Source organism: Eublepharis macularius, chromosome 3 (assembly GCF_028583425.1).
Source record: "Eublepharis macularius isolate TG4126 chromosome 3, MPM_Emac_v1.0, whole genome shotgun sequence".
In the NCBI taxonomy this organism is placed as follows: domain Eukaryota; kingdom Metazoa; phylum Chordata; class Lepidosauria; order Squamata; family Eublepharidae; genus Eublepharis; species Eublepharis macularius.
The window spans coordinates 170,478,548-170,503,364 of NC_072792.1; the positions used below are offsets into that span (position 1 = coordinate 170,478,548).

The 24,817-nt window shown below is 44.8% G+C and overlaps 1 protein-coding gene across 1 annotated transcript in view; it reads left to right on the plus strand.

The window, feature by feature from the left end:
• NOX4 (NADPH oxidase 4) overlaps positions 1-24,817 on the plus strand; it is a 154,037-nt gene that overhangs the window by 23,319 nt on the left and 105,901 nt on the right. Inside the window, exons 3-8 of the mRNA XM_054973924.1 lie at positions 3,984-4,094; positions 6,355-6,439; positions 9,699-9,796; positions 11,335-11,362; positions 18,013-18,085; positions 22,068-22,148. Of these exons, the coding sequence (XP_054829899.1) occupies positions 3,984-4,094; positions 6,355-6,439; positions 9,699-9,796; positions 11,335-11,362; positions 18,013-18,085; positions 22,068-22,148 (476 nt within the window). The remainder of the gene's footprint in view (positions 1-3,983; positions 4,095-6,354; positions 6,440-9,698; positions 9,797-11,334; positions 11,363-18,012; positions 18,086-22,067; positions 22,149-24,817) is intronic.

A 24,817-nucleotide genomic window follows, 5' to 3' on the forward strand; every position in this document is an offset into this window, starting at 1 on the left:
GCAGTGGCAAGAGACAGGTGCAGTGGCAAAGACTTCAGACTTAAATTGGGTTCGAGTCCCCACCCAGCCACAAAGCTCACCAGGCAACCCCGAGTGCCCCCATCTCGCAGTGCTGGAGCAAGAACGAAATGGAGGAGGGGAAAACATCACCCAGTGCCTCAAGCCTTCCCCCCTCCTCCCTGGAGGGTCAGGATATAGCTGCAATCATGAATAGATGGATAAGCTTTGCCGTGATTCCCTTCAATAAGAAAATCTGGTAATGTATACAGAGTTTCCCATCCCATGGCAAAGACCCCAGACTGAGATTCCCCATATATCCCTGTCTCTCCCCATATATTCCCCAAAGGACACTATGATCAGGGGACAAACAGCTGTTGGTGGTCCCTGGCCCCAAGGAGGCCCGCCTAACTTGGACTAGAGCCAGGGCCTTTTTGGTCCTGGCTCCCACCTGGTGGAACGCTCTGTCTGCTGAAATCAGGGCCTGGCAGGACCTACTATTGTTTTGTCAGGCATGCAAGACAGAGTTGTTCCGCCAGGCATATGGCTGAGGCTGGGCCTCTGCCGGCCTGGAAAAAAGGGGTGTATAAATCTTAACTCTCCTTGTGAAGGCTGTCCACCATCCTGTTTTAAATGTGGTTTTTAATGTACATGAATTTTTTAATTGTATTTTTAATATGTTGTTATCCACCCTGAACCTGCTCACGGGGAGGGCGGAATACAAATCTGAAATAAATAAATAAATAAATAAATAAATTGTGGTGTGCATCTTTTTTATAAAGTTAAGTTTCTAGTCCTTATGGGTGTGAAGATAGGGTAAGGTGTGCCGTGTCTGTCAAAATCAGAAGGGCCAGGAGAGAGGAGGTGCTGAGAATGATTTTGCTGTGTCAGGAGTGGAGGTTCAATGTCATCTGGAGCTCTCTTTCAAACAGAGCAATACTAAGCTGGGTGGACCTACAGCCTGTCTTGTATGAGGCAGCTTCCTAGGTTCGAAGTATGCAAAATAAGTTAATGTAGTATAACAAGCTTAACTTCTCTTTTACCATTGCATCTTCTCTGGAAGTAGAATTGTGACAAAATCCTTTGGGCTGAACCTCCTCGAGGCAGGTGGAATTAATTGGAAAACTTTTCCTGGATTGTTACACCTCAGGTTTCAGGTGTACGGTTAGGATTTTTTTTTTTTTTTAAAAGGGAGAGCATTCAGGTTCCTCCATCACATGGGGAAAAATGGATATTGAATAAAGGCTAGGCTGGACAGTTGTCCCTGATATCCCACTCTTTTAAATGCAGGGAGTTTCTGTCCATTTAAGCATGGACATCCCCACCACCCAATGGTACAGTCTAGAGCAATGTTGACCTTTTGATTCCCTTGATTTTTCAAGTCAAGCTTTTGTTTGACTGGGATGGGAATGGATTGCATGCCTGCAGAATCGTTCACGTTAATGTGATGAGCAGCGCTGCTGTTAATGCTATTTTGAATGTCTTTTGAAACCAGATTTGCAAGGTAGTCTGTGGGCAGTGCAGACATGTACTTGGACACTGGGGATTTTGGATTCACCCAGAGCACAACATTGCCAGGCGGAAGCCTGATCCTCGCTGCTTGGCTTTTAAGCACATGGCCAGCCAGCAAACTGGAATCTCAGCTGGTCTCTAAACATGGATGAGCACATACCTTCTCAAGACAGAATAGTCCCCTCGCTCCAAGTATGTCTCTCTAGCCCTTTTATTTTTCAGAGAAAAACATTTTCTATATAGCTGAGCAGGAAGAAAAGCGACATGGTATAATCCACTCTCGTCAGTTATCAGAAGTTACGCAGGATCAGCCGTGGTCTGAACTCTGATGGGAAGACTGGAGTTGCCCTGCAGAGGAAGGCGATGGCAACCCACCTCTGCCTCTCGCTTGCCTTGAAAGCCCCTGGCTGGGGGTTGCCATAAGTCAGTTGTGACTGCACAGCACATACATACGTATATAGATGAGGGATGTGGTGCAGTGGTTAGAGTGCTGGACCGGGAAGACAGGTTCCCCATGAAACTTGCAGAGAGAATTTGGGGGCAGTTATCCAAGAGTTATCCGAGAAGACCTGGAGTTGGTCCACTACTGCTCTCTCAGTCATTTTGACAAGAAATGGCAGATTGCAGACTGAGTGGCAATTGGCCACATCATTTTTGTCTTGGGATGGTTTTTAAAATACTGGCTAAGTGCTTCTTTGAGTGGCTGATGGAATGGGCCTTGAGTGACTGATTTATGGTAGAACACGCGTCAGCAGCGGGATATGGTAGCTAAAAAGGCAAATGCGGTTTTGGGCTGTGTCAACAGAAGTATAGTGCCCAGGTCATGTGAAGTGATGATATCGCTCTGGTTAGACCTCGCCTAGAGTATTGTGTTCAGTTTTGGGCACCACATTTTCAGAAGGACATAGACAAGCTGGAATGTGTCCAGAGGAGGGCAACAAAGACGGTGAGGGGTCTGGAGACCAAGCCCTATGAGGAAAGGTTGAAGGAGCTCAGTATGTTTAGCTTGGAGAGGAGATGACTGAAAGGTGATACGATAACCACCTTCGAGTATTTGAAGGGCTGTCGTATAGAAGATGGTGCAGAGTTGTTTTCTGTTGCCCCAGAAAGTTGGACCAGAACCAGCAAGTTGAAATTAAATCAAAAGAGTTTTTGGCTAAACATTAGGAAGAACTTCCTGACAGTTAGAGGGGCTGCTCAGTGGAACAGGCTTCCCCGGGAGGTGGTGGGCTCTCCTTCTTTCGAGGTTTTTAAGCAGAGGCTGGATTCTGACAGCAATGCCGAGTCTGTGAACCTGGGCAGGTCATGAGAGGGAGGGCAGGAAGGGTCACATCAGTGCTTAGTTCTCATGGCCCCTTCTTACATGCCCAGGGTAAGGCTGATCACCACTTTGGGTCAGGAAGCAATTTTCTCCAGTCCAGTTTGGCCAGGGATGCTGACAGTGTTTTGCCATCTTCTGGGCATGGAGCTGGGGACACTGGGTGTGTGTGTGAGGGGGAGGTAATTGTGAATTTTCTGCATTGTGCAAGGGGTTGGGCTAGATAACCCTGGAGGTCCCAACTTTTATATGATTCCGTGAGGTCCTTTCATTATTTTAGTAGCCGTGATAGACAGTGCGCAAGTATGGTCTTCACAAATCCCAGGATTCTCTCAATATCCATCACTGTAACTGTGTCAAAATGGTCCATAAGTGGACCAGATGATGTATTAGACATTTCTTTTGCTTTGCCTATCTTACAGCTAGCATCGAAATCAGAGTGAATTTTGTCAGTAAAAAGTTGCAAAGGTGTCACAGCCAGTTGTCTGTTTTTGGGACTGTAAAGGTTCAGATTTAGGAGTCAGAATATGTTGAGATACCTTAAACCATTGGGAACCAGCAGTGGTTGCAGTGAAATATCATTTCTTCGCTGCTGTCACCACTGCTTCATAGGTCTTCCAGTAGGCTCTATAGTATATCCGATTCAGTGTGAGTTTTCTGCCAGTGCCTTTCAAGATTTCTTCCAGCCCTCTTTAGGTCACCCATCTCCATGGTAAACCATGGGGCTTGCTTCCTCCCCAAGGGCAGGAGAGGACGATGAGGAACTGTCTTGTCAATCACTTCAAGGACCTTCCCATTCCAAGCTTGCACTGCATCCTCTGCAGAGAATGTGTACGGGGTTCTAAAATCCCCTAGAGCATTTTGAATTCCAGAAGGATCCATGAGCCTCTATGGGTGGACCGTTTTATCAGGGTCTCGGGGCCATATTCACCCTTACCTCCAGTAGATAATGGTCAGATCATGGTTCATGTGGAATGTCCAGTTCTGGAAGAAGACTTCCTCTCAAAGGTTCAATGCAAAAAATCAAGTCCGAGGTGTGGCCTTTTTCATATGTCGGGCCCTTCACAATTTTGGGGGGTATATGGGGACTTCACATTGTCTTTAGTGGACACCAGTTTCCAGAGGCCTGATTCTAACCCTTGCGGTCTTTGTTCAGCTAGGATTGTGCCTCAGCAGAGCTTCGGCATCTGTCCTCAACCTCAACTGCAGTCTGGTCCTTTTGCCTATGTGCCGTATTCTCCTGGCTTTCCTCCGAGGGTCACAGAAGGTAAGAGAGAAAAACTGGAATATGGTGAATGAACGAGATGTGAATAGACAGCTGTGGAGGATGGTTTCCCCTATGGTTTTCAGTGCGTGGTAGGAAGCATGCAAATGTTTGGCAGTTTTTAGAACTTCTCCATTTTAAGTAATTAATTAGTTGCCGTTGTATCCCACTGTTCCTCCATGAAGCTCCAGGGTGCTCCAGGCAGCAGTGATAATCACTTAATAAGAAAAATTTCTGACTTAGTTGTGTGTCACTCTTAGAAATGTCAGCTTTAAAACCTACTTGTGTGCTGAGGTGTAATGGGACTTATCCACAGCTGCACTGTAGAACCCCCAACTTACCTCCTTTTCTTCCAAGGAGGTCAGGTTGGTATATACATTAACCAGCCCCTTCTATCCAAGCCCCAACCATGTGGTGCAGGTTAGTCTGAGGGGAAAAAATGTCAGGCCCAAAAATCATCTGGCACTGGTTCATGGCAAAGTGGGAATTTGAACCAATGTCTCTTGAAAAATCACATTGCCATGTGGCTGCATACGCTCATTGAGAGCCAAGCTACAAGTGGCTTTTTTCACGTGGACAGCACTTGATCGTTTTCGCAAGTTTTCCTGGGAACTGGAGTCCGAGTGTCCTTCCCCTCTCTCTTAGAATCGCTGCCTGAAGAGCCAGAGAAAGCTGGCGGCAGCAGCAGCTTTTGCAAATCATTCCTCCAGCCACAAGCCTGCTCTCAACGATCGTTTGGGGGCGGGCAGCTGCTACTTTCTCCCTGGGCATCCTGCTCCTGGGGAACTGCTCTGGAGAAAGCCACCGTGTTGGTGAAGCTCCAGCTGCAGCGACAACAGAAGAATCTGCTGCTGCTCTAACATGCCCTCATTCCAGTTTTTCTCCAGGAGCTCAGGAGCAAGGGAAGGGCGGCTTTCTCCAGAGCAGCTCCCCAGGAGCAGGATGCCCAGGGAGAAAGTAGCAGCTGCCCGACCCCAAATGATCGTTGATAGCGGGCTTGTGACTGGAGGAACGATTTGCAGCCAGCTTTCTCTGGCTCTTCAGGCAGTGATTCTAACAGAGAGGGGAAGGACACTGGGACTTCAGTTCCCAGGAAAACTTGCGAAAACGATCAAGTGTTCTACATGTGAAAAAAGTCACTTGTAGCTTGGCTCTCAGATTATCAGCACTGAACAGATGTTCAGTTATCACCAGTGGCCTCTCGGTGTGATGTGCTGTAGAGAAAATTTGGGACTAGTTCTATCACACAGTTGTCGTTGGCTATTTTATTCATTTATCATCACGCACATGAACGCATGAAGCTGCCTCTTACTGAGTCAGACACTTGGTTCATCAAGGTCAGTATTGTCTACTCGGGCTGGCAGCAGCTCCCCAGCATCTCGGGAAAGAGGTCTTTCACCTCACCGTCCACCTGATCTTTTTAACTGCAGCCCTTTCCCTGACAGTGACACACACACACACCCCTCAACTGGCTAGAACCTCAGGCTTCATGCTTATCAATTTTGCTTTAATCCCAAATTGTGCCATGCCTCTCATAAGGGTGCCATGGCATAGAACTGTGGTAGGCAGAGAGCCAGTTTACCCACACCAATCTATTCTTCGGCGCATATTGGTGAGGTTGTTCAGGGCCTTGTAGCATTTTGTGTGGTTTATTTGGGATTTGTGAGCCTTGAGCTGCAAATAAAAATAAGGCATAAATATTTAAATGCATCAATTTCAGTCTCTTGGTCAACATGGCATCCATTGGCACCGATGTGCCCACCAGCACTTGACCTGGTGCCCACCCATGTGCTTAAAGAAAGTAGATGGGGTCTTTTCCTGGCATCTGAACCACGGAAATGTAACCCCATAGATTGGGGCACACTCACAGTTTCAAAAGAGCCCACAGACTCAAAAAAGTAGAGGACACTTGCTTCAAGTGGAGGTTTGCACGTAAGAAAGGGTTCTGTCTTTACTTACACTGCCTTTTATCCTGATAGCTGCCTGTCTCCAGATTTTTATGACATGGTGGAACATGCATGATGTCAAAAGATCACTATGTGTATACCGCTGCCATAACAGAGGCTGGAGTGTGCTTTCTTAGAATCTTTTTTCCTGGATATGCTAGCTTTCAGTGTGCAGGGATGTCTGTCATGGCGGTGCACTTGCAATCTAATATAGCATAGTCCCTAGAACTCTGCATGCATTGATCCATCCCTCAGAAGACTCACTGACTCACTTTTAGATGAGAATTTAATTTTTACCCCTCTTGTCACTCCCCCAGGTGGCCAGCCGGAAAACGAGGAGGCTGCTGGATAAAAGCAAAACTTTCCATGTAACCTGTGGCGTTACGATATGCATCTTTTCGGGTATGTTTCTCTGGAGCCAGAAATGCTGACTCTCGCTGTGAAGCACGTTCAGCATTATGAGGGATCTGTGGCTTTTCTCTGGCAGTACATGAGGGGGTAGTCTTGTTCCGCCGTTCCTCCTGTAAACCTGTGGATTGTTTCTCAGACTTTCTAATCTCTGGGAGGAGGTTTGCATTCGGGGACAGGCTCCGAGGCTTTGTCTTCCCTGTCTCATAAAATCGTGCTGAACCCTGTCTCATAAAATCACTGCTTGCCGGCACCGCCGATATCAGATCAAGCACAGCCAATTTAAACACAGAAGCGCGGATGCCGGTTCAGCGCAGATTCTTTGGCACGGATTGTTCTACGTGGCTGATGCCTGTCAGATATCGAGGGGATCCAGACTAACTAGTCTCTGCCTATTTCACTTCTATGCCTCTGTTTAAAAGGTTCAGCAGGAGCCTTGCTATTAAGGCATAATTTATACAGGGCGAAGGCTCATGTATAATTCTTCTCCGGGTAAGCTGTGCATAAATAGATTCACAGAGTGAGCTGAACCATTTGTGCTTTAACACAACAGCAATGGATAGGTGTGCTTCTAGAATAAGAATAAAGGGTAACTGCAATATCAGGCCAGTGGTCCATCTCGTTTTTGAAAGTTGCCAGTGCAACGCCACAGGGGAACTGGAAAGAAGGGGCCTCTGGCAACAACACTTACCTGTTGACTCTTCCTCAACGTTTGACACTCATATCCTGCCTCTGAATATGAAGGCCCCATCCAGCTCTTGTGGATGACAGACATATCCACTGTAAACCTAACGAATCCCCTTTTAAATCCATCTAAGCCTGTGGTCAGCACCACATCTTGTAGCAGTGAGTTCCACAGTTATTATATGAGGAAGTACTCCTTTTGTTTGTCTAATGGAATGTTGATGTTCCATGCAAATGAACCAGGTCAGACCATTTTAAACTAGGTATCTACAAATGTTCCCTTTCCCCTTTCTTTTTAGTTTTCTATGTTGTCGACCGTTTCATTCCTTCCCATGTTTACTGCATGTATTTCCAATTTCCACATCCCCCCCCCCTTTCATGCCACTTCTGCAATTGATGGGGGAAGGAACACTTTTTATAATAGTAATGTTTCTGTTGCAAGAAGACTGCAGATTCATCATGTGCCAAACGAACGTGCGTCAGAAACTGTCAGAAACCATGACAGAAACTTCAAGTTTTCACAAAATTCAGACACATCCCTAAATAGACAGAGATTTATGTCAGCGGAGAGCAACACCCTGAGTGGGTTGTACTCCAGAAAAGCCACAATAAATCTGTCAGTCTTTATAGCACTGTTTTTGCTTCTCTAGGAAAACACTTTAAAGAAAAGGTCCTTATTGTCATCTATGCTGGCTGCCAAGCACAGGCCCACACTGTTTCTGATGTGGGCATAACTTTCTATACGTCATTGACATATACGTAGTGATGGACCTGGGAGAATGTTCAGGATTTGAGTTTAAGCCAAGAACTTTAGACTCCATGGCTAGGGCTTGGCATAGTAAGCACCTGAGGACATTGGAGCTTGGGTCTCAAGAGACTTCGGCAGGCACAAGGTCAGGACTGTGCAACATCAAGCTCTGTGATTGGTAGGCAGCATGAAGTCTCTGGCCTGGTCAGGCCAGATAGGAGCTTTGCTTGGTCATCAGAGCAGTATCTTCTTCCTGCTGTTCTGCAGCCCTCTGCAGCATCAGCTATTGAGCACAGGAGCCTCAGCTATTGAGCTTGGGAGCCCTGCTCCAAGTCTAAATTTGGGGCTTGGCTGTGTCAAACTGATCTGAATCCTGTCCAGATGCATACTATCAAGAGTTGCTGCAGCATAGTGGTTAATTGGAGGGGCTACGAATCAGCACGCTGCTGGTTTGAATCCCACTACTGCCATGAACTCTGCAGGTGGCCTTGGGTAATATGCCACTCCTCTGAGCTCTAGTTCCCCATCTGTATTATGGGGATAATGATAACATCGAGACTCTGAGTGTGGCATTAATCTGTCCAGAAGGGTGGCATATAAGCACACTGTTATTATTGTTCTTGTTGTTATCCAGTCTTGGCTGCATGTCTGCAGGGCAACATCAAGTTCATGTTAGAACCCCTAAACGTAGAGCTGCTATAGATCAGAGCTGGTTGGAGAGAAGCTACAGAACCTTGGATAGCTCCAAGGTGGACAACTTGTTGCAATGGCTGCTGGAATCCAGACCGAACTCTTAAATACTGGAGCAGGTTCAGAGAGCTGTAGCCAGGACCTACCATCCTAGGTCAACAAGTTCTTCTTAAAGGGCCCATACTCATTTCTGGAGCTCTGGGATCTTCTACAGATCCTCTGGCGTCTCCAGTGAAGGGGGATTTAGTGGTGGTGACATTGGAGATTGGTGGGAAAGCAGGTCTTCTGGGAGCTTTGGATATGTAAGTGGAAAGGAGGATGGATGACTGGCAGTGGATGCAGGCCCAGAGGTGGTTATGCTTTCCTCAGAGGTGGTATAACCACCACCACCCTGAGCTAGAGCTACCCCACCAAGTTTTCCCTAAGGGGAGTTGGCTTGGCCAACTTAGTGTGTCGGTATCAAGATCTGGATTAGATAACTCCTCATCTGAATCTTGCAAAGGGACATAAGACACTCGCAAGGAAGATCTTAAGCAAATCACTCTGTTGCATACACCGCGGTGAAGTTACTGCATTCTGATACTTTCATAAGCTGCATTTGGTAGTGTAAAAACGTGCTCCTCCGTTCACACCTGTCCAATTTCTGTTTCTGTTTGTTTTGCTTTGAGCAAAATAAGCTCCGGGTGGCAGTAGAAGCCATTGTGATCACCGTTCTTGCCTTACGCATGATAAATTTTTGCTTACAAGAAGGGCTTCCTGCCGGATTAGACGTGTCCTCTCCTCCATGAATTTGTCTAATCCTCTTTTAAAGCCAGAAAGGCTAGCACCATCACTATGTCCTCTGGTGGTGAGTCCGTAAGTTAATCAAGCATTGTGTCCAAGCACTTCCTTTTGCCTGTAGTAAATGCTGCTCATCCTCTTCATTGAGACATCCTTGAGTTCTAGTATTTTGGGACAGGATGAGCATGTTCTCCCTCTACAGTTTCTCCACCCTGTACATAAAGGCATAAACCTTCATCAGGTCCTCTCCTGCCCTTCCCAACTGGTCATCTTTGTTTAAGTTTTGTTAGAACATGCGGCACAGGTAGGGGAGGATGCAGTTTGTTGAACTGAACCTTTCTCTCTTTCCAGTGGTCCACGTTGCCGCTCACCTGGTGAACGCGTTGAACTTCTCTGTGAACTACAGCGAGGAGTTTCTTGCACTCAATGCAGCCAGCTTCCACGGTGAGGTGAGAAGGCAGATTTATTTATTCTGGAGAACCAGGTTTGATTCCCCTCTCCTTCGCTTGAAACCAGCTTGGGTCAGCTTGGTGACCTTGGGTCAGTCACAGCTCTTTCAGAGCTCTCTTAGCTCCACCCACCTCACAAGATGATTGTTGTGAGGATAATAATAACACACTTTGTAAACGGCTCTGAGTAGACATTAAGTTGTCCTGAAGGCCGGTATATAAATTGAATGTCGTCGTTGTCGTCATCATCATCATCAAAATTGCTTTCAGCTGTCAGGAAACCTTTATGGAAGTCTGGTTGGGCACTCAGTGCCCATAGGCTTTGCAGGATCCATCAAGCTTGGGCAAAGGGTGGTAATGCCCTTCTGGGCCCAGTTGAAGGTGATGGAAGAGCAAGATGCCATTCAGTTAAGCCAATTAAGCTCCATCATTATATATGAACAGTTCAGTTTTGCTTTATGCTAGTTGATTTATTTGGAAAATGTGTATGCTGCCTCTATAAAACTTGATCAAGGCAGACCTAGAGATTTAGTGCTTTTGGAAGGGGGGAGTTGTGTTTGAAGAAAGGAGCTTGGACCCTTGAACGCTTATACCCTGAAAATCTTGTCGGTCCCTATGGTGCAACTGAACTCAAATCCTGCCGTTCTTGGTGTGTTAGTAACTTGAAGGATGAAAAGCACAACACGCCTAATTGTGTTTGAGTTCCTGTGCTGTTTGAGATCTTCTAATTAGGCCCTGTTACCTTTCTTACATCAAATGGAGTCTTTGCTGTGATGCATAGGAATGACCTGACTTTGGAAGTCCAGTTGAATTTCCTGATCTGATGGAGGGGAGCTGTTCAGTTTGGTGAAGTAGTTAAAAGCATAGGACTCTAATCTGGAGAGCCAGGTTTGATTCCCCGCAACTCTGCTCAAAGCCAGCTGGATGACCTTCGGTCAGTCACAGCTTTCTCAGAGCTCTCTCAGCCCCACCCACCTCACAGGCTGTTTTGTTGTGGGGATAATAATGACATACTTTGTAAACTGCTCTGAGTGGGTGTTAAGTCATCCTGAAGGGCGATATATAAATCAAATGTTGTTGTTGTTGTTGTTGTTATTGTTGTCATTGTCATTGTTGTTGTTGTTGTTATTATTATTATAGAATTGCTTCGTTTAGTACCAGATTTTCTTGCTTTGTCATAATGTTTTATACCATTGCTATGTCAACCCAATTGAATAAGGAAAAAGGCTGTATATAATTTTTTTAAAAAAATGCAAAAGCGGAAATCAGCTGTAACAGAGGAACAGCTGTAGGGTTTTGGGAAGACGTGGGCTGTGGTTGGTTCCTTCCAATCATCTGGCCTGTTGTGAGCGGAAAATGGACAAGGCTGAAATGTAATATATAAAAAGGATCAATCCTGAAGAGAGTTACATCTTTCTAAACCCATTGACTTCAATTGAATAAGAAGAGTGTAACTGTTTAGGATTGCACTGAAAATGAACTGTGATCCCTGCCGAAGTTTATGAAAGAATTCAATGCTGTCCTTGTCTGCTTTCTAGGATCCCAGGAAGCTCCTGTTTGCTACGGGTAAGTCTGCAGTAATTGCTGTACAAGGACGTTGCTCAGATAAGTTGTCAGACCTCTGTTTGCAGAATGGAAATGGGCTGTCATCTATTTTGCTCTGGCGTCGTCATCACTGATCTCTCTGGGAACAAAGAATAGCATCGGCAGCTATTTCTTTTCCTTTAAAAAAAATCCTCATGTTTTATTACGGCAGCATGCATTCTGTTCCAAAACAATGTAATCGACTTATTCCATCAGGAAAAACGATTTGCAGAATCTTAATTTCCAAAACAAAACATTCATTCATTCATTCATTTCTATTCTGCCCTCCCTGCAAGCGGGCTCATGGCGGATAGAAGGTTCTAGATACTTTTGCTATTCTGTCTGCCTATCACACACCTCAAACCTCTGCATGTTTACTTGGGGTTAGGCCCCATTGTGTTCGGTTGAGCTTACTTTCAGGTAAATGTGGAAAAGGTTGCCTCCTGACACAAATAAAGTATACCCAATACTTTCTTATATAGACCTGGTCATCCCTGACTCTGCACTTAGGCTGAATTCCCACAGCTGACAAACAGTTTTCAAAATGGAACCCTTTGTTGAGCATGTCTAGAGCCTACCTGGGAAGTGAAAGATCAGTGACCTTAGTGACTCCATGTCGTGCTTAGTAACTGCATGTCGTGCCTCAAGCGCGTGAGGTAATAGGTCTGGTGTGGCTAGATACACATGGAGCTGCCTTACACTGAATCAGACCATCAAGGTCGGTATTGTCTACTCAGACTGGCAGTGGCCCTCTGGGGTCAAAGGTGAAGGTCTTTCACCTGGTCTTTTCAACTGGAGATGCTGGGGATTGAACCTGGGACCTTTTGCATGCCAAGAATAGAGTAGTGCAGTGTAGTGGTTAGCATCTCAGACTGGAACTGGGGAGACCTGAGAAAAAATCTGTCATGAGGCTCACTGGATGACAGTGAACCAATCACTCTGTCAGTCTAACAATCATGATGGGTAAGATGGTGGAGGGCAGAACCACGTACTCCATCTTTTTTTTTTAAATAGCTTTTTATTAGTTTTCTCATATAGGGATAGGGGAGGACAAGGGAAAAAGTAGGGAGAGAATATCAAATATATATCATAGAGTCTGCTCGAGTTAGAATTCTACTTAGCTGTGTCCTTTCAACATAACATTTCATCAAACATTTAACTGTGATTATTGGTAATACATTACAGTAGTGTCTTCATATAGCTATTACATTCAAGTCAGTATACTTATTTTTTATCCATTCATAAAATGGTGTCCAGGGGGCTGCAAAATCTTCTTCTAGTTGTCCTTTCATTAATGAAGTTAGTTTGTCCATTTCTGCATTTTCCATTGTCTTCGCTATCAATTCTTCTTCTCGGGGTATTATTGCTCTTTTCCAGAAGGATACCAATAGAGTTCTTGCTGCTGTTACTCCATGAATTATAAAATATTTCTGATCACTTCCAATTCCTTCTGGTACACAATTTTAACAAAAATATCTCAGGTTTAAAAGGGATTGTACATTGTAAAATTTGTTGTAACAGGTTATGCACCATTATCCAGAATTTGTGGACTTCTTTACATGTCCACCACATATGATAAAATGTTCCTGTGTGTTCCACACATTTCCAACACTGGTTTGACATATTTTTCTTGAGGCCCTTGGAGCAGTAAGGCATAAAATTTCCCTAGATGCCCACTTTGCTATGATCCGAGATCTCTGACATGGTATGAGGCTGATGCTTTCTACTGTGTAGGTCTCTTTGTATGCCTCCTCAGTGCATTCTTCCTACCAGAGCTTTGACTGTATGGAACACAATCAATCTATTCTTTGCCAGGTACATTTTCTGATGGAAAAGACATCAGTTCTCCTCTTGGCCATGCATTAATCTGGACAAAGACGAGTGCGCTGAGCGATCATAGAATCATAGAGTTGGAAGGGGCCATACAGATCATCTAGTCCAACCCCCTGCCCAGTGCAGGATCAGCCTAAAGCATATCTGGCAAGTATTCATTCAGCCTCTTCTTGAAAACTGCCAGTGAAGGGGAGCTCACCACCTCCCTAGGCAGCTGACTCCACCTTTGAACTACTCTGACCGTGAAAAAGTTTTTCCTAATATCCAGCCGGTACCTTTCTGCATGTAATTTAAGCCCATTGCTTCGGGTCCTATCCTCTGCTGCCAACTGGAACAGCTCCTTGCCCTCCTCCAAATGACAGCCTTTCAAATATTTAAAGGGAGCAATCGTGCCCCCCTCAACCTCCTCTTCTCCAAACTAAACATTCCCAAGGCCCTCAGCCTTTCCTCGTAGGGCTCAGTCTCCAGACCCCTGATCATTCTTGTCGCTCTCCTCTGCACCCTCTCAATTTTGTCCACATCCTTTTTGAAGTGAGGCTTCCAGAACTGCACACAATACTCCAGGTGCGGCCTGACCAAGGCAGTATAGAGAGGGGCTATGACCTCCTGCGATTTCGACGCTATGGCCCCTTTGATACAACCCAAGATTGAATTAGCCTTTTTTGCTACCGCATCACACTGACTGCTCATATTCAGTTTACAGTCCGCTCTTACCCCAAGATCCCTTTCACATATACTACTGCCCAGAAGTGTATCCCCCATCCAGTATATCATGAATATTGTTAGGCAGCTGCCTAGTTGGTGCTAGGCTGTACAGCATGGGGGAGGGGGATGTTAGTAGTGCTCAGCATCTCTCAGCACAATTCTGTGCCAAAAATAAATAGGGGTACCAAAAATGTTTTTCTTGTCACTCTTACTTGCAAATAAAAATGAAATATAAGCCATCTGAGTTAAAAGATATTCTTGGAATTAATCAGTCTCAATTTTATTTCTTAAGTTTAACTCTCAACATTTGCCTTTTTTAATGTATACATTTTTTTTAAAAAAATAAGGATATTGTCAGAAGCAGTTCCTGTGAATACAGGGAAAAACTCCTTTTGGAGCCTCGGGGGTTGTGGGCATTCCATGTGCTGGAGTTTCTAGGGATGCCTATAGGGTGTGTATGTGTTACGTGCCATCAAGTCACTTCTGATTATAGTATGAATGAAAGACCTCCAAAACATCCTATCATTAACAGAGTTGCTCAGCTCTTGCAACCTGGAGGACGTGGTTTTTTATTGAATCAAGCCATCTCATTTTGGGTCTTTCTCTTTTCCTACTGCCTTCTACTTCTCCTAGCATTATTGACTTTTCCAGATAGCCTTGTCTTTTCATGATATGACCGAAGCACGATGGCCTCAGTTTGTCATTTTAGTTTCCAGGGAGAATTCAGGCTTGATTTGATCTAGAACCCACTTATTTGTGTTTTTGGCCATCCACGGTGTCTGCAAAACTCTCCTCCAGCACTACATTCCAAATAAATCAGTTTTCTTCCCGTCAGCTTTCTTCACTGTCCAGCTTTCACATCCATACATAGTAATGGGGAATACCATAGTATGAATTATCTTGATCTTGGTCCCCAGACAGACATCCTTATTCTTAAGTATCTTTTCTAGTTCCCTCACGGCTGCTCTTCCAAATCTCACTCTTTTTCTGATTTCTTCATTGCAGCCTCTGTTTTGGTTGATGATTGAGCCAAGGAATAGAGAATCTTCAACAATTTCAATTTCTTCATTGTCAGCCTTAAAATTGTGTAATTCCTCATCCAAATAGCCTCTCCCTGCAGGAAGTCCATGGATATTTTGTACAGTTGTGGTTAAGGCTGCAGTCCTAAAGACACTTTCCTGGGAGGAAAGCCATGAATACATTTGTGTCCATTCAGATATAGAATGTGCAAGAGCCGTGCACCATTTCTTTGGCTTCCCTCCTCCGCTCCTTTGAGATTTTTCATTTCTTGGGCCACCAGCTTTGATAGTTAAATACCAATCACTTTAAAATGCCTCCCCGCTGTCATGTCGAGATGCGGATTAGCGGTCTTCCCGTTGCGCTCTAATGGACAGGCAGCAGTTTGGGGACAACATTGATCTGTTATGCAGGTTAATTCTAACATCTATTGTATTTCACAATCAGTCAATGGTGTTTCATATGCGCGAGTTTCTTTTTCCCTGATGGACTTGCAGATTCCTGGGGAGGAGGAGGGATTTTTTCCTCTGCTTGCCCCATCAGCAGAATTTAAACTAAGATGCTTTGATGAGCTTTTGCATTGAAAGTTGGTGTTGCGTAGTAGCAAAGAACATGATCTGTAAGCTAGCAGGTTCTTGGTTTGAGTTTTATTATGCCCAGGAACTTGGTACAGCCTTGTAGCCTCAGTTTTCCATCTGCAATTTGGAACGATCAGTGCCAAGCTACCACACCACATGCAAAAAATGTTTATACTTTTTCAGTGATGTTTAAGTGCCAGTAAACTAGAATTATGCAATTTACCTATACAAATGGAGAACTTCTTAGGGGGAGGGATCTCATTTCCATTCTTACTCTTTTTTCCCCCTTTGCCTCCCCTGGCAATACCTGCAGCCTCTCCTTTTACTCAGTTATCTCCCTTTTTGTATCTCTCCCCCCTATCTTCGGCTCTCCCTCCCCCAGCAAGCTTCTCCACTTTCCTTCTATGCCTCTCTCACCTACTTCCCATGTTTTGCCCACCCACAACAGCCTCTGACCTCATTCACCCACCCACCGACCCACCTTTTGCTTTCCCTTCTTAGCTTTTTGGGTCCTCCTCCCTCAAGCTTTATCTTCTATTCCTCCTATTTTTTGTCTGCCCTTCTGCACTGCACTAACCCCCAGCTTAGAAGCTTCAGCTGTGTGGGTTGGGATTGCCTGGCAGCCCTCCAAATAGCTATCAAGGAGCTTTCCCACACACTCTGCTTATTACTGTGGAGGAATTGGTTTATTTTATTCTGCACAAGCCTTAAATAGTCAGGATTTTCAAGGGAGGGTGTTGTTGAGATTGGTGGCATCATTGGTGACATCACAGCACTCCCCTTTTTTGATTTTGGCACAAGCGTATAACATTTATGTATTTATATTATGTGGATATGAGGGCTGAATTAAAAAGAAGATAGAAAATGAACTCACTGCCAGTCATTGCATCACCCATACCCAGGGCTCATTTCGAGGGGGAACACACAGGAACGCAGTTCTGGCAGTTCCTCGAAGAGGTCACATGACAGGTGGCCCCGCTCACCTGACTCAGCCATTTTGGGCCCATTCGGCTTGGATTGGGGCCGAAACAGCCTGGATCGGGCCTCTTACGGGCGGTGGATCACTCTCCCGCTCAGCAGCGGCCCGATCCTGATCATTTTGGGCCCCTTTTCAGCCATTTTCAGCCCCTTTTTGCCATTTTGGGCCCAGTTTCGGCCCTGAATGGCCAGGATTGGGTCCAAAACAGCCAGGATAGGTGATGTCAGGGGGTGTGGCATATGCAAATCAGTTATGCTAATGACACACTTCCAGTGCTGGCAAGGGGCGTGGCATATGCTAATGAGTTATGCTAATGAGTTCCTCCCACTCTTTTTATACGAAATGACCCCTGCCCATACCTAACCCCACCCCCACCGCCGTCCAAACTGGAGAGCCAGGAATGGGCTGACCCAGAGCCAGAGGGGAAGAAGACAGCACCAACTGGGCAAACCAGCCTCTATGGGGATGGACCCTGGAGCAGCAACAGCGATGTGCTTTTCAAGCTGTGCTGCTTTTTCTGGTACCAGAATTGGGCTCCCCCTCACCCTGGGCCACCAGGGCTTTAGCAATTTTTTAAAATTGTCATGTTCATAGTATTATATCGACCACTCCATTACAGAGATAGAAGGGGAAAGGCATATCTCTCCAACAGAACTGGCTTACTTTAAAAAAAAAAAAGTAACTGGGAATACAGAGAATCTGCTGCACATATTGTTACAACAGTAGGTTGATATAATATTATGAAAATGATGATTTAAAAAAAAGATACAAAACAAAGCCAGGAAGGGGGAAAGGAAGGTGGTGGGAGGAGCAGCTTGATGATGACAAATGTCCAGTCCTCGAAAAATGGGATGGAGGTGGGTGAGAGTGGGCAGAGCAAATGAAACCAAAAGAAACATTGCACACGAGAAAAAAAAATCGACTCAGAATTGGCTTTCAGAAAATGATCAGGGTAAAAGTAGTCTCTCAAAAAACTTGACACCCCCGCCCCCGGAGTAAACCCAAAAACCAAAGTGTAAACTAAAGGCAAAAAAGTGTGTGGAAATAAGGGGATAAATCAAAGCAGTATACAGCCAGCACTGATGGGAAAAAATCCATGTGGAATATCTCATGATTTCTCAATGTAGTTTTACAAAATCTTCATGGTATCTTGTTGTTAAAGAAACAAACACTGCTTCTCTTGGTTTCCTTTTTTTTATTAGTCCATACATTTTATATTTTTCTGCAAACTTTGGGCTTCTTCCAGGTTTGTATAAAAATATTGCATATCTGTACATGGCTCCATTGTGCAGATGTTTTGATGCAAACTCTATTATATCATTGATCAGAATTACATGTAATGATTCCATGTATAACAACACAATTGTATGCCGAATTACACCCTTTTTAGTCCATTGAAGTCTATGGGGTTTTTAAAAGGCTCAATTTTGGCTGCCTGTTATATATTTCAGTAGTGAAAACAGACCAGTGTATCTTTGTCTTAACAGAGCATACAATGCATGTGTTTCTTTTTGTTTCAGTTCCTGGATTAACTGGGGTGATCATGGTGCTGGTGTTATTCCTAATGTCTACAGCGTCTACTTATGCCATTAGGTAAGATCTAGCTTGACCATTCTCTCTTAAATAATCAGGGAATTGGGCAGACATCCAAAATCTTCTCCAGGCAGGGAAAAAAAGAACAAAAAAGAGAAGCCAAAGATGCAGAAAAGGTTCAACTCAAATGATTACGAATGTTTCCTATGAGTTTGGGGAGAAAAGACAATTGTGGGGAGAATCATAGAATCACAGAGTTGGATGGGACCTCAAGGGCCATCTAGTCCAACCCCCTGCAAAATGCAGGAAATTCATAACTACCTCCACCTCCCCCCCCGCCCCGTCGCCTGCCCCCAGTGATCCGTGCTCCATGCCCAGAAGATGGCAAAACTTCATCAGGATCCCTAGCCAAACTGGCCTGTGGAAAATTGCTACCTGACCCCAAGGTTGCAGTAATGGTTAATAAAATTATGCATGGGGGTGGACGAAAATGGAGAGAGAAAACTTTTCTGCCATCTCCATAACACTAGAACCAAAGCTGATGGGCAGGAGATTCAGGACAGACAAATAAGGTATTTCTTTTCTTAAATAGTAATAAAGCTGTGGGATTCACTGTCACAAGATGACAGCTAAGAGCAGGGCCAGTACGCCCATTGAGGCATGTCCAGCCCCCTCCTTGAGCGCTGAGGTGCCAAAGGGGGCACTGGAGGAGGTGTTGGGGGTGGGGGCACGTGTTGCGGAGCTGGCAGCGGCAGCGCTGGCAGCTAAGCGGGAGGGATGGGAAGCCGCTCATGCACCACCCCGGCTGCCTGCCGTGCCTGGCTCGCAGCTGCTGCAACCTGCCAGCCCTCCCGCCCTGTGCTGCCTGCCAGCCCTGCACACGCCCCCGCTGGGTACAGCAGCCGCTGGCCAGGAGCGGCAGGCATCTGGAGCGGCGTGTGGAACCTCCCCACCCAGCCGCCTCATCCGACTGGGAGCGCGGGCAGCCTCTGCACACCTTCCCAGCCGCCCACTGGCCAATGGGGCCAGCTTGCTGCATGATGATATCACACACAGTGTCATCATCATGCAGTCCGGGGCAGCCTTGGGCGCCAGAAACCCTGGTGCCACCTGTGGCTGAGAGTCAAACAGATTGCCATTACTTTAGTAGGCTGCAGAAGGGGCTGAGACAAATTCATGGAAGAAGGAGACGTCCACTGATGGTTGTAAGCCACAGTGACGAGATGGAGCTTCCATGTTCAGGAGCAGTTACCCTCTACTGGGAGGCAATAACAGTGAAAGGTTTTGGCCTCCATAGCCATCTTCTAGGTCTTCCAGGGGCATCTGGTTGGCCATTGTGTAGAACCGGATGATTGACTATGGGTCAGATTCAGTGTGGCTGTTCTTATTTTTGAACCCCAGGCAATGGCAAACCACCTCTGTTAATCTCTTGCCATGAAAACCCCACCAGGGGTTGCCATAAGTCAGCTATGATGTGAGGGAAGGATTTCATTTTTAAATGAGCAACCTTTTATTTATTTATATACTTACTTATTTCATTTATACCCAGCCCTTTCCCCCAGTGGGGACCCAGGTGGCTTATAATTCTTTTCTCCTCCATTTTATCCTCACAACAACCCTGTGGGGCAGGGTAGGCTGAGTATGTGTGACTGGCCCAACATCCCCTATCAAGCTTCCATGGCAGAGTGGAGATTCAAACCTGGTCCTGCCATATCCTACTCTTGACTTTCTAACTACTGCAACGTGCTGGCTCTTGACCGGCATATGGAAAAATTATACGAATGCACATTCTGCATAGTTTATTGTATGCAGGGGATAAAAAAAGGATAGAATGCTTTTGTATGCAGGGCTTGGAACTATCTCAGATTCAAACTCTTAAAAGTTCTTGGCTCCTTTCAGGCCCGTGTTCCTAGACTGGAGATCCTAGATAGCTCATATTGTAGAATTCGCCTTAAGGGTCTGCTAGCAAGCCTTATTGCAGCAGTTGCACATGGAAGCAGAGTGATAAAAGGCTTAAGTTTACAGCTTTGCCTGGAGGCTGGGCAGAGTGGACTGTATGAATGATTTTGCTTCTGCCATATGTTAACTATTATAATCTGCATAAAGTTCTGGCTTGTTATCCTCTCCTTCTGCTCAGCAAAGTTGGAAACTTAGCCTCCAATGGAGGAGGCCACTTCAGGTGGAAGAAGGCGCCTTACAATTATTATTATTATTATATTTCAATTTATAAACCACCCATGCTCAGGGGCTCTGAGTGGTGAACAAGTTAAAATCAATAAAAACAAGAAAACAACAATTCTAAAATCAACATACAATAAACAATAATGAAATAAATTAACCAGGCGCAATGGTGGGGAGAACAACAATTCTAAAATCAACATACAATAAACAATAATGAAATAAATTAACCAGGTGCAATGGTGGGGAGAACCCCCCCAGCCCAAAGGTGGGAGGCCGACATGGCACCGCCCCCTTCAACCACCGAACGCCCGGCGGAACGATAATATGTCCCGCTGGGCCCGGGTCTCCATTGACAGAGCATTCCACCAGGCGTTCCACTAGGCGTTCCAATGCAATCCTAAGAAGAATTACTCCAATCTAAGCCCATTGATTTCAATGGTCTTAGACTGGAGTAACTCTGTTTAGGATTGCAGTGTTAGGCTAGAAGAAAGCTTCAAACTTTGTTGAGTGGAGGAGTTAGGATTACAGGTCCTCCCCTGGACTTTCCTCATGGATTAAGTTTGGAAGGAAGACCTGAGTTTCCTCAAATACCTTTCCCCCCCAAGCTATATATTACTTCAATATCTACATACCTCAGAACTATTTTTATAGTAATCATCCCAAGGGTTTCATTCCTTGGAAATATGTCTTTATTTATTCATTTACATTATTTATAATCTGCTTTTCTCACTGAGAGTCAAGGTAGATTACATATTATACACCCATGCAAGCATTGGGTGAGACCTTCAACAGGTAAGTACAATAGGGTAGAACAGCAGAAATTTGAAAACAAGCAGACTTCCAATATAGAGCAGAAGAAACAAAAAATAATGCTGAAACAAAACAGAAAACTGCACAGAACTATCTAATAAGAGCACATTTACAGAAAAAAACAGTTCAGAGTAGTATATTCTAGGGATGTGCATCCCAAAGCATTCAGAAAGCTTTTGAAGATCTGAAGCTTTCAGAAAGCTTTGCTTCGGTATGTTCAAATCAGTTCAGCAATAATGGGGCCGATTTGGAAATACCCAAATCAGAAAGAAACCCAAATCAGAAAAACCCAAATCAGAAAGAAACCCAAAGCACACACCCCTAGTATAGTATAGTCTACAGCCACCAATACATCTCCTTGAGCCGTTTCCTTCTAGTATAGCCTTATTACCTGTTTAAGAAAACCCTTCTGAATAATTCAGTTTAACATCGTTTGCGGGAAGCCAGGAGAGCGGAAGCTTTCCTGACCTCTTCCATCAGGCAGTTCCATAAGGTGGGGGCCACTACAGAGAATGTGTGTTTACAGGTTGTTGATGCTGCCCGTTTGCAGGGTGGCCCATGCAGAAGGCCCTGCTCAGGGTTCAAATTCCCACTCAGCCGTGGTGCTCTCAGAGTGACCTTGGGCCAGTCACCTTCTCTCAGCCTAACATACCTTACAGGACTGCTGTAAAGATAAAATACAGGAGGGGAGAACTTAACCACCTTGAGATCCTTGGAAGCAGGGTGAGATTTTAGTGATAGATGTAGAAGGGGAGAAGCATACATTTCCACTCCTCCAAAATCCCCATTTGGTGCAAGTAAGCGACCCTTTTCTCATTTTCCATCTTGATTCTCTTTCCTTTTCGCTCTTCTATTCCAATCCTTGAACAACCCAGGCGATGCTCTCTTTTGTACAGTCTCTTTCTGGAATCAACAACATCTGTGTTTGCTGCTTGTAAAATCCAGAATTAGTTTTAGTAGCTACTAAAAATACGGTCTACTCAGCACCCATAATTAAACAATATAAACCCTTCTGATGGACTGGTATTTAGCTTTCCTTTGTTCTCTGCAGGGTTTCCAACTATGACATCTTCTTGTATACCCACAACCTCTTTTTTGTCTTCTACTTGCTGCTGATGTTGCACGTTTCGGGGTAAGTTCAAGGATATTAGTGCATCAACAGCATTGCGCTGTGAAAACAACTGAGATGATGGCTGAGGGTTAGACGGAGGGTGGTCCATGACTTGATCTGCCTGATGGTTTTTTAAAAAGCAGTTTCAGACACATGGTGCCCCTTCTTTGGATTGGGACCATGTTGTTCAGATGGGGGGAATGGAGTTTAACCCTGTCCTTGCTTATCTTTTAAAGAGTTAATAGCAGTGCAGGGCAGGGCATGTTTTGATTGATACTACCATGCAGGGGGTGGCGGGTAGAAGTGGTAAAACCCATTTTCCCCACTTCACCACAGCTGGAATTGCCCTTTAAAATGACTGGGAAGAGCCACATCTTGTTCTTTCGGTGCCTTGAGACAGTGCATTTTGACTCTGGAAGCAGTAGTGGTTAGACTGTGGAACGAAGCCAGAGGCACCCTATTTCAAATCCCTGCTGGCCAGGAAACTCATTATGTGACTCTGGGACAGTAATTCTCTCTTGTCCTACCTCACTGGGTGGTTGTGAAGATAAAAGCAAGGAGGGAAGAAGTATGTATGCCGTCCTGCTTTCCTTGGAGAAAATGCAGGACAACAATAGAAAAAAAAATGAGAACAGACCAAGCCACTCTTCCGGAGCTCTTCTTTGATCTAGAAAATTTCAAGAGAATCATCCAACACTTACAAAGCTTACAGTGCTCCTCTGGATTGTGGAGGGTGAGCTTGCTGTTGGTTTTAAGGGGACAAAACCAAATGTTGGTTCAAATGAGGTAAATACGCTCAGGTATGTGAGTGATGACTGTGTGCATGTACTCCACAGGCTCTCCTTCTTCTCTCGGCTTAAACTGAAATAGGGCTCTGCAGTGCTGAAAGGAATTCAGGAGAAAACTTTAATTGGACCCATTAAGATACGTTAGAAGTGCAATCCTAAGTAGCCATCCCCTTTTAAGCCCAGTCATTGGAGCAAGGGTGTAACTTTGTTTAGGGTGAAAAAGAAAAGAGCAAGAGTCCAGGAGCACCTATAAGACTAACAAAATTTGTGGTAGGCTTTGAGTTTTCCTGAGTCACAGCTGACTTCTTCAGATACCAAGAAGTTCTATCTAAAGAAGTGAGCTGTGACTCAGGAAAACTCATACCCTACCACAGATTTTGTTAGTCTTATAGGTGCTACTGGCCTCTTGCTCTTTTCTACTGCTACAGAAAGACTAACATGGCTACCTATCTTGATTTAGGATTGCAAAGTTAGATGTGTTCGCTGATTAGCTCACAATTAATCAGCACTTCTGACATAGACTTGTGTAATGTATACACAGATTGCGGCACTCCTAAGCTTGAAGCAAGGTGCCGCACAGATACTTCCTGGCTTATTTTGGAAGGGTTTTCCAGCGGCGCCCGCCTATCTATCTCATTAGATTTATGGCAGGGATCGGCTCCAGAGACCCAAATCTCCCTTGCCTCTGTCTGGAACTTTCTCCCTTCATGCCAATGAATGCTTTAGACTGAATGAGAGTTGAAAACTCACAGCGACATCTTGCAGAACTGAGTAATCTTGTTGTTGATGGCAGCAAGATAATGTCCGTGTGATGAGCACTGACCACTGAAAGCACTGTATGAATGCTAAGTGGGATTATTGTGATTCTTTGCACTGACTGCCTATACTTCCAAAAGGGGATTTGGTGTCAGGAAGTTAGTTGGGAATTTGGTGGGCGTAGCAGGATCTGGAAGAGATTGGAGCAGACAGAGAAACCAGACAGGAGAATCTGGGTACAGTGAGTTCTAAGAAATCAGTTCTAAGGATTAACTCTTTTAAAAAAAAAATTAAATAATTTTATTTTAAAAGAAGAACAGAGAGTGGACAGTATTATCGGAACCTTAAGAGTTGTAAACCATGCACAATTTTATACTATTATGGATGATAAACAGCAAAAGAGTGATAAACAGTGCATAGAGTAATACAAACAAATTAAAAATCAGTTACATGAAAGTAAAGAGCAAAAGGTATAGCATATGTCTATAAACTATTTCTTCTGTCCTTCTGGTTACTTGTATGTACTCAGCATTTTCTATTCAGTATTCTGAAATTTTGACTGTAAAATTGATCCACTCCGACAGTAGCCATTCTTCGTTTTTCTTAGATTTCTGCTACTCAGCATAAGGATTGACTCTCGGCTTACCTTCCAGCAGCCACTTCCTCTTATAAGGACTGCTAATAAACTGGCCCATGAGCTCACATGGTCTCAAGTGAGCTTGCATTCCAAAGCCAGGCAGGGCTCAGTTTCGACCTATAGAAAGAGGAGACGTGTTCTTGACTGTTGCCTGCACAATTTTCTGTTTAATTATTGTAATGATAAAAGGTTAGAATGTTGTTCTGTAAAACTGGCAAGTTTCTAGCCCATAGAGATCTGATAAGAAGCTTGGAGGTTTGGGACCAGAGCGTCTCGGTATCCTCTGAACTTGGCACCCTCTGTCTCTCTTTTAAACATTGTAGTCCTTTTGCTTTCAACTTTTTGTTAGCCTCAGAAACTGCCTGAGGTGCCCATAGCAGACAGCTATAAACAAACATAAAGTCAGCACTGGTTAAAAGCTTGGAAAGAGCTGGGAGGGTTTCTTATAGGGGTGGGAAAAGCCGCCCCCACTGTGAAAGCAGCCGGCGGTGAGATAAAGGCCTGCAGGG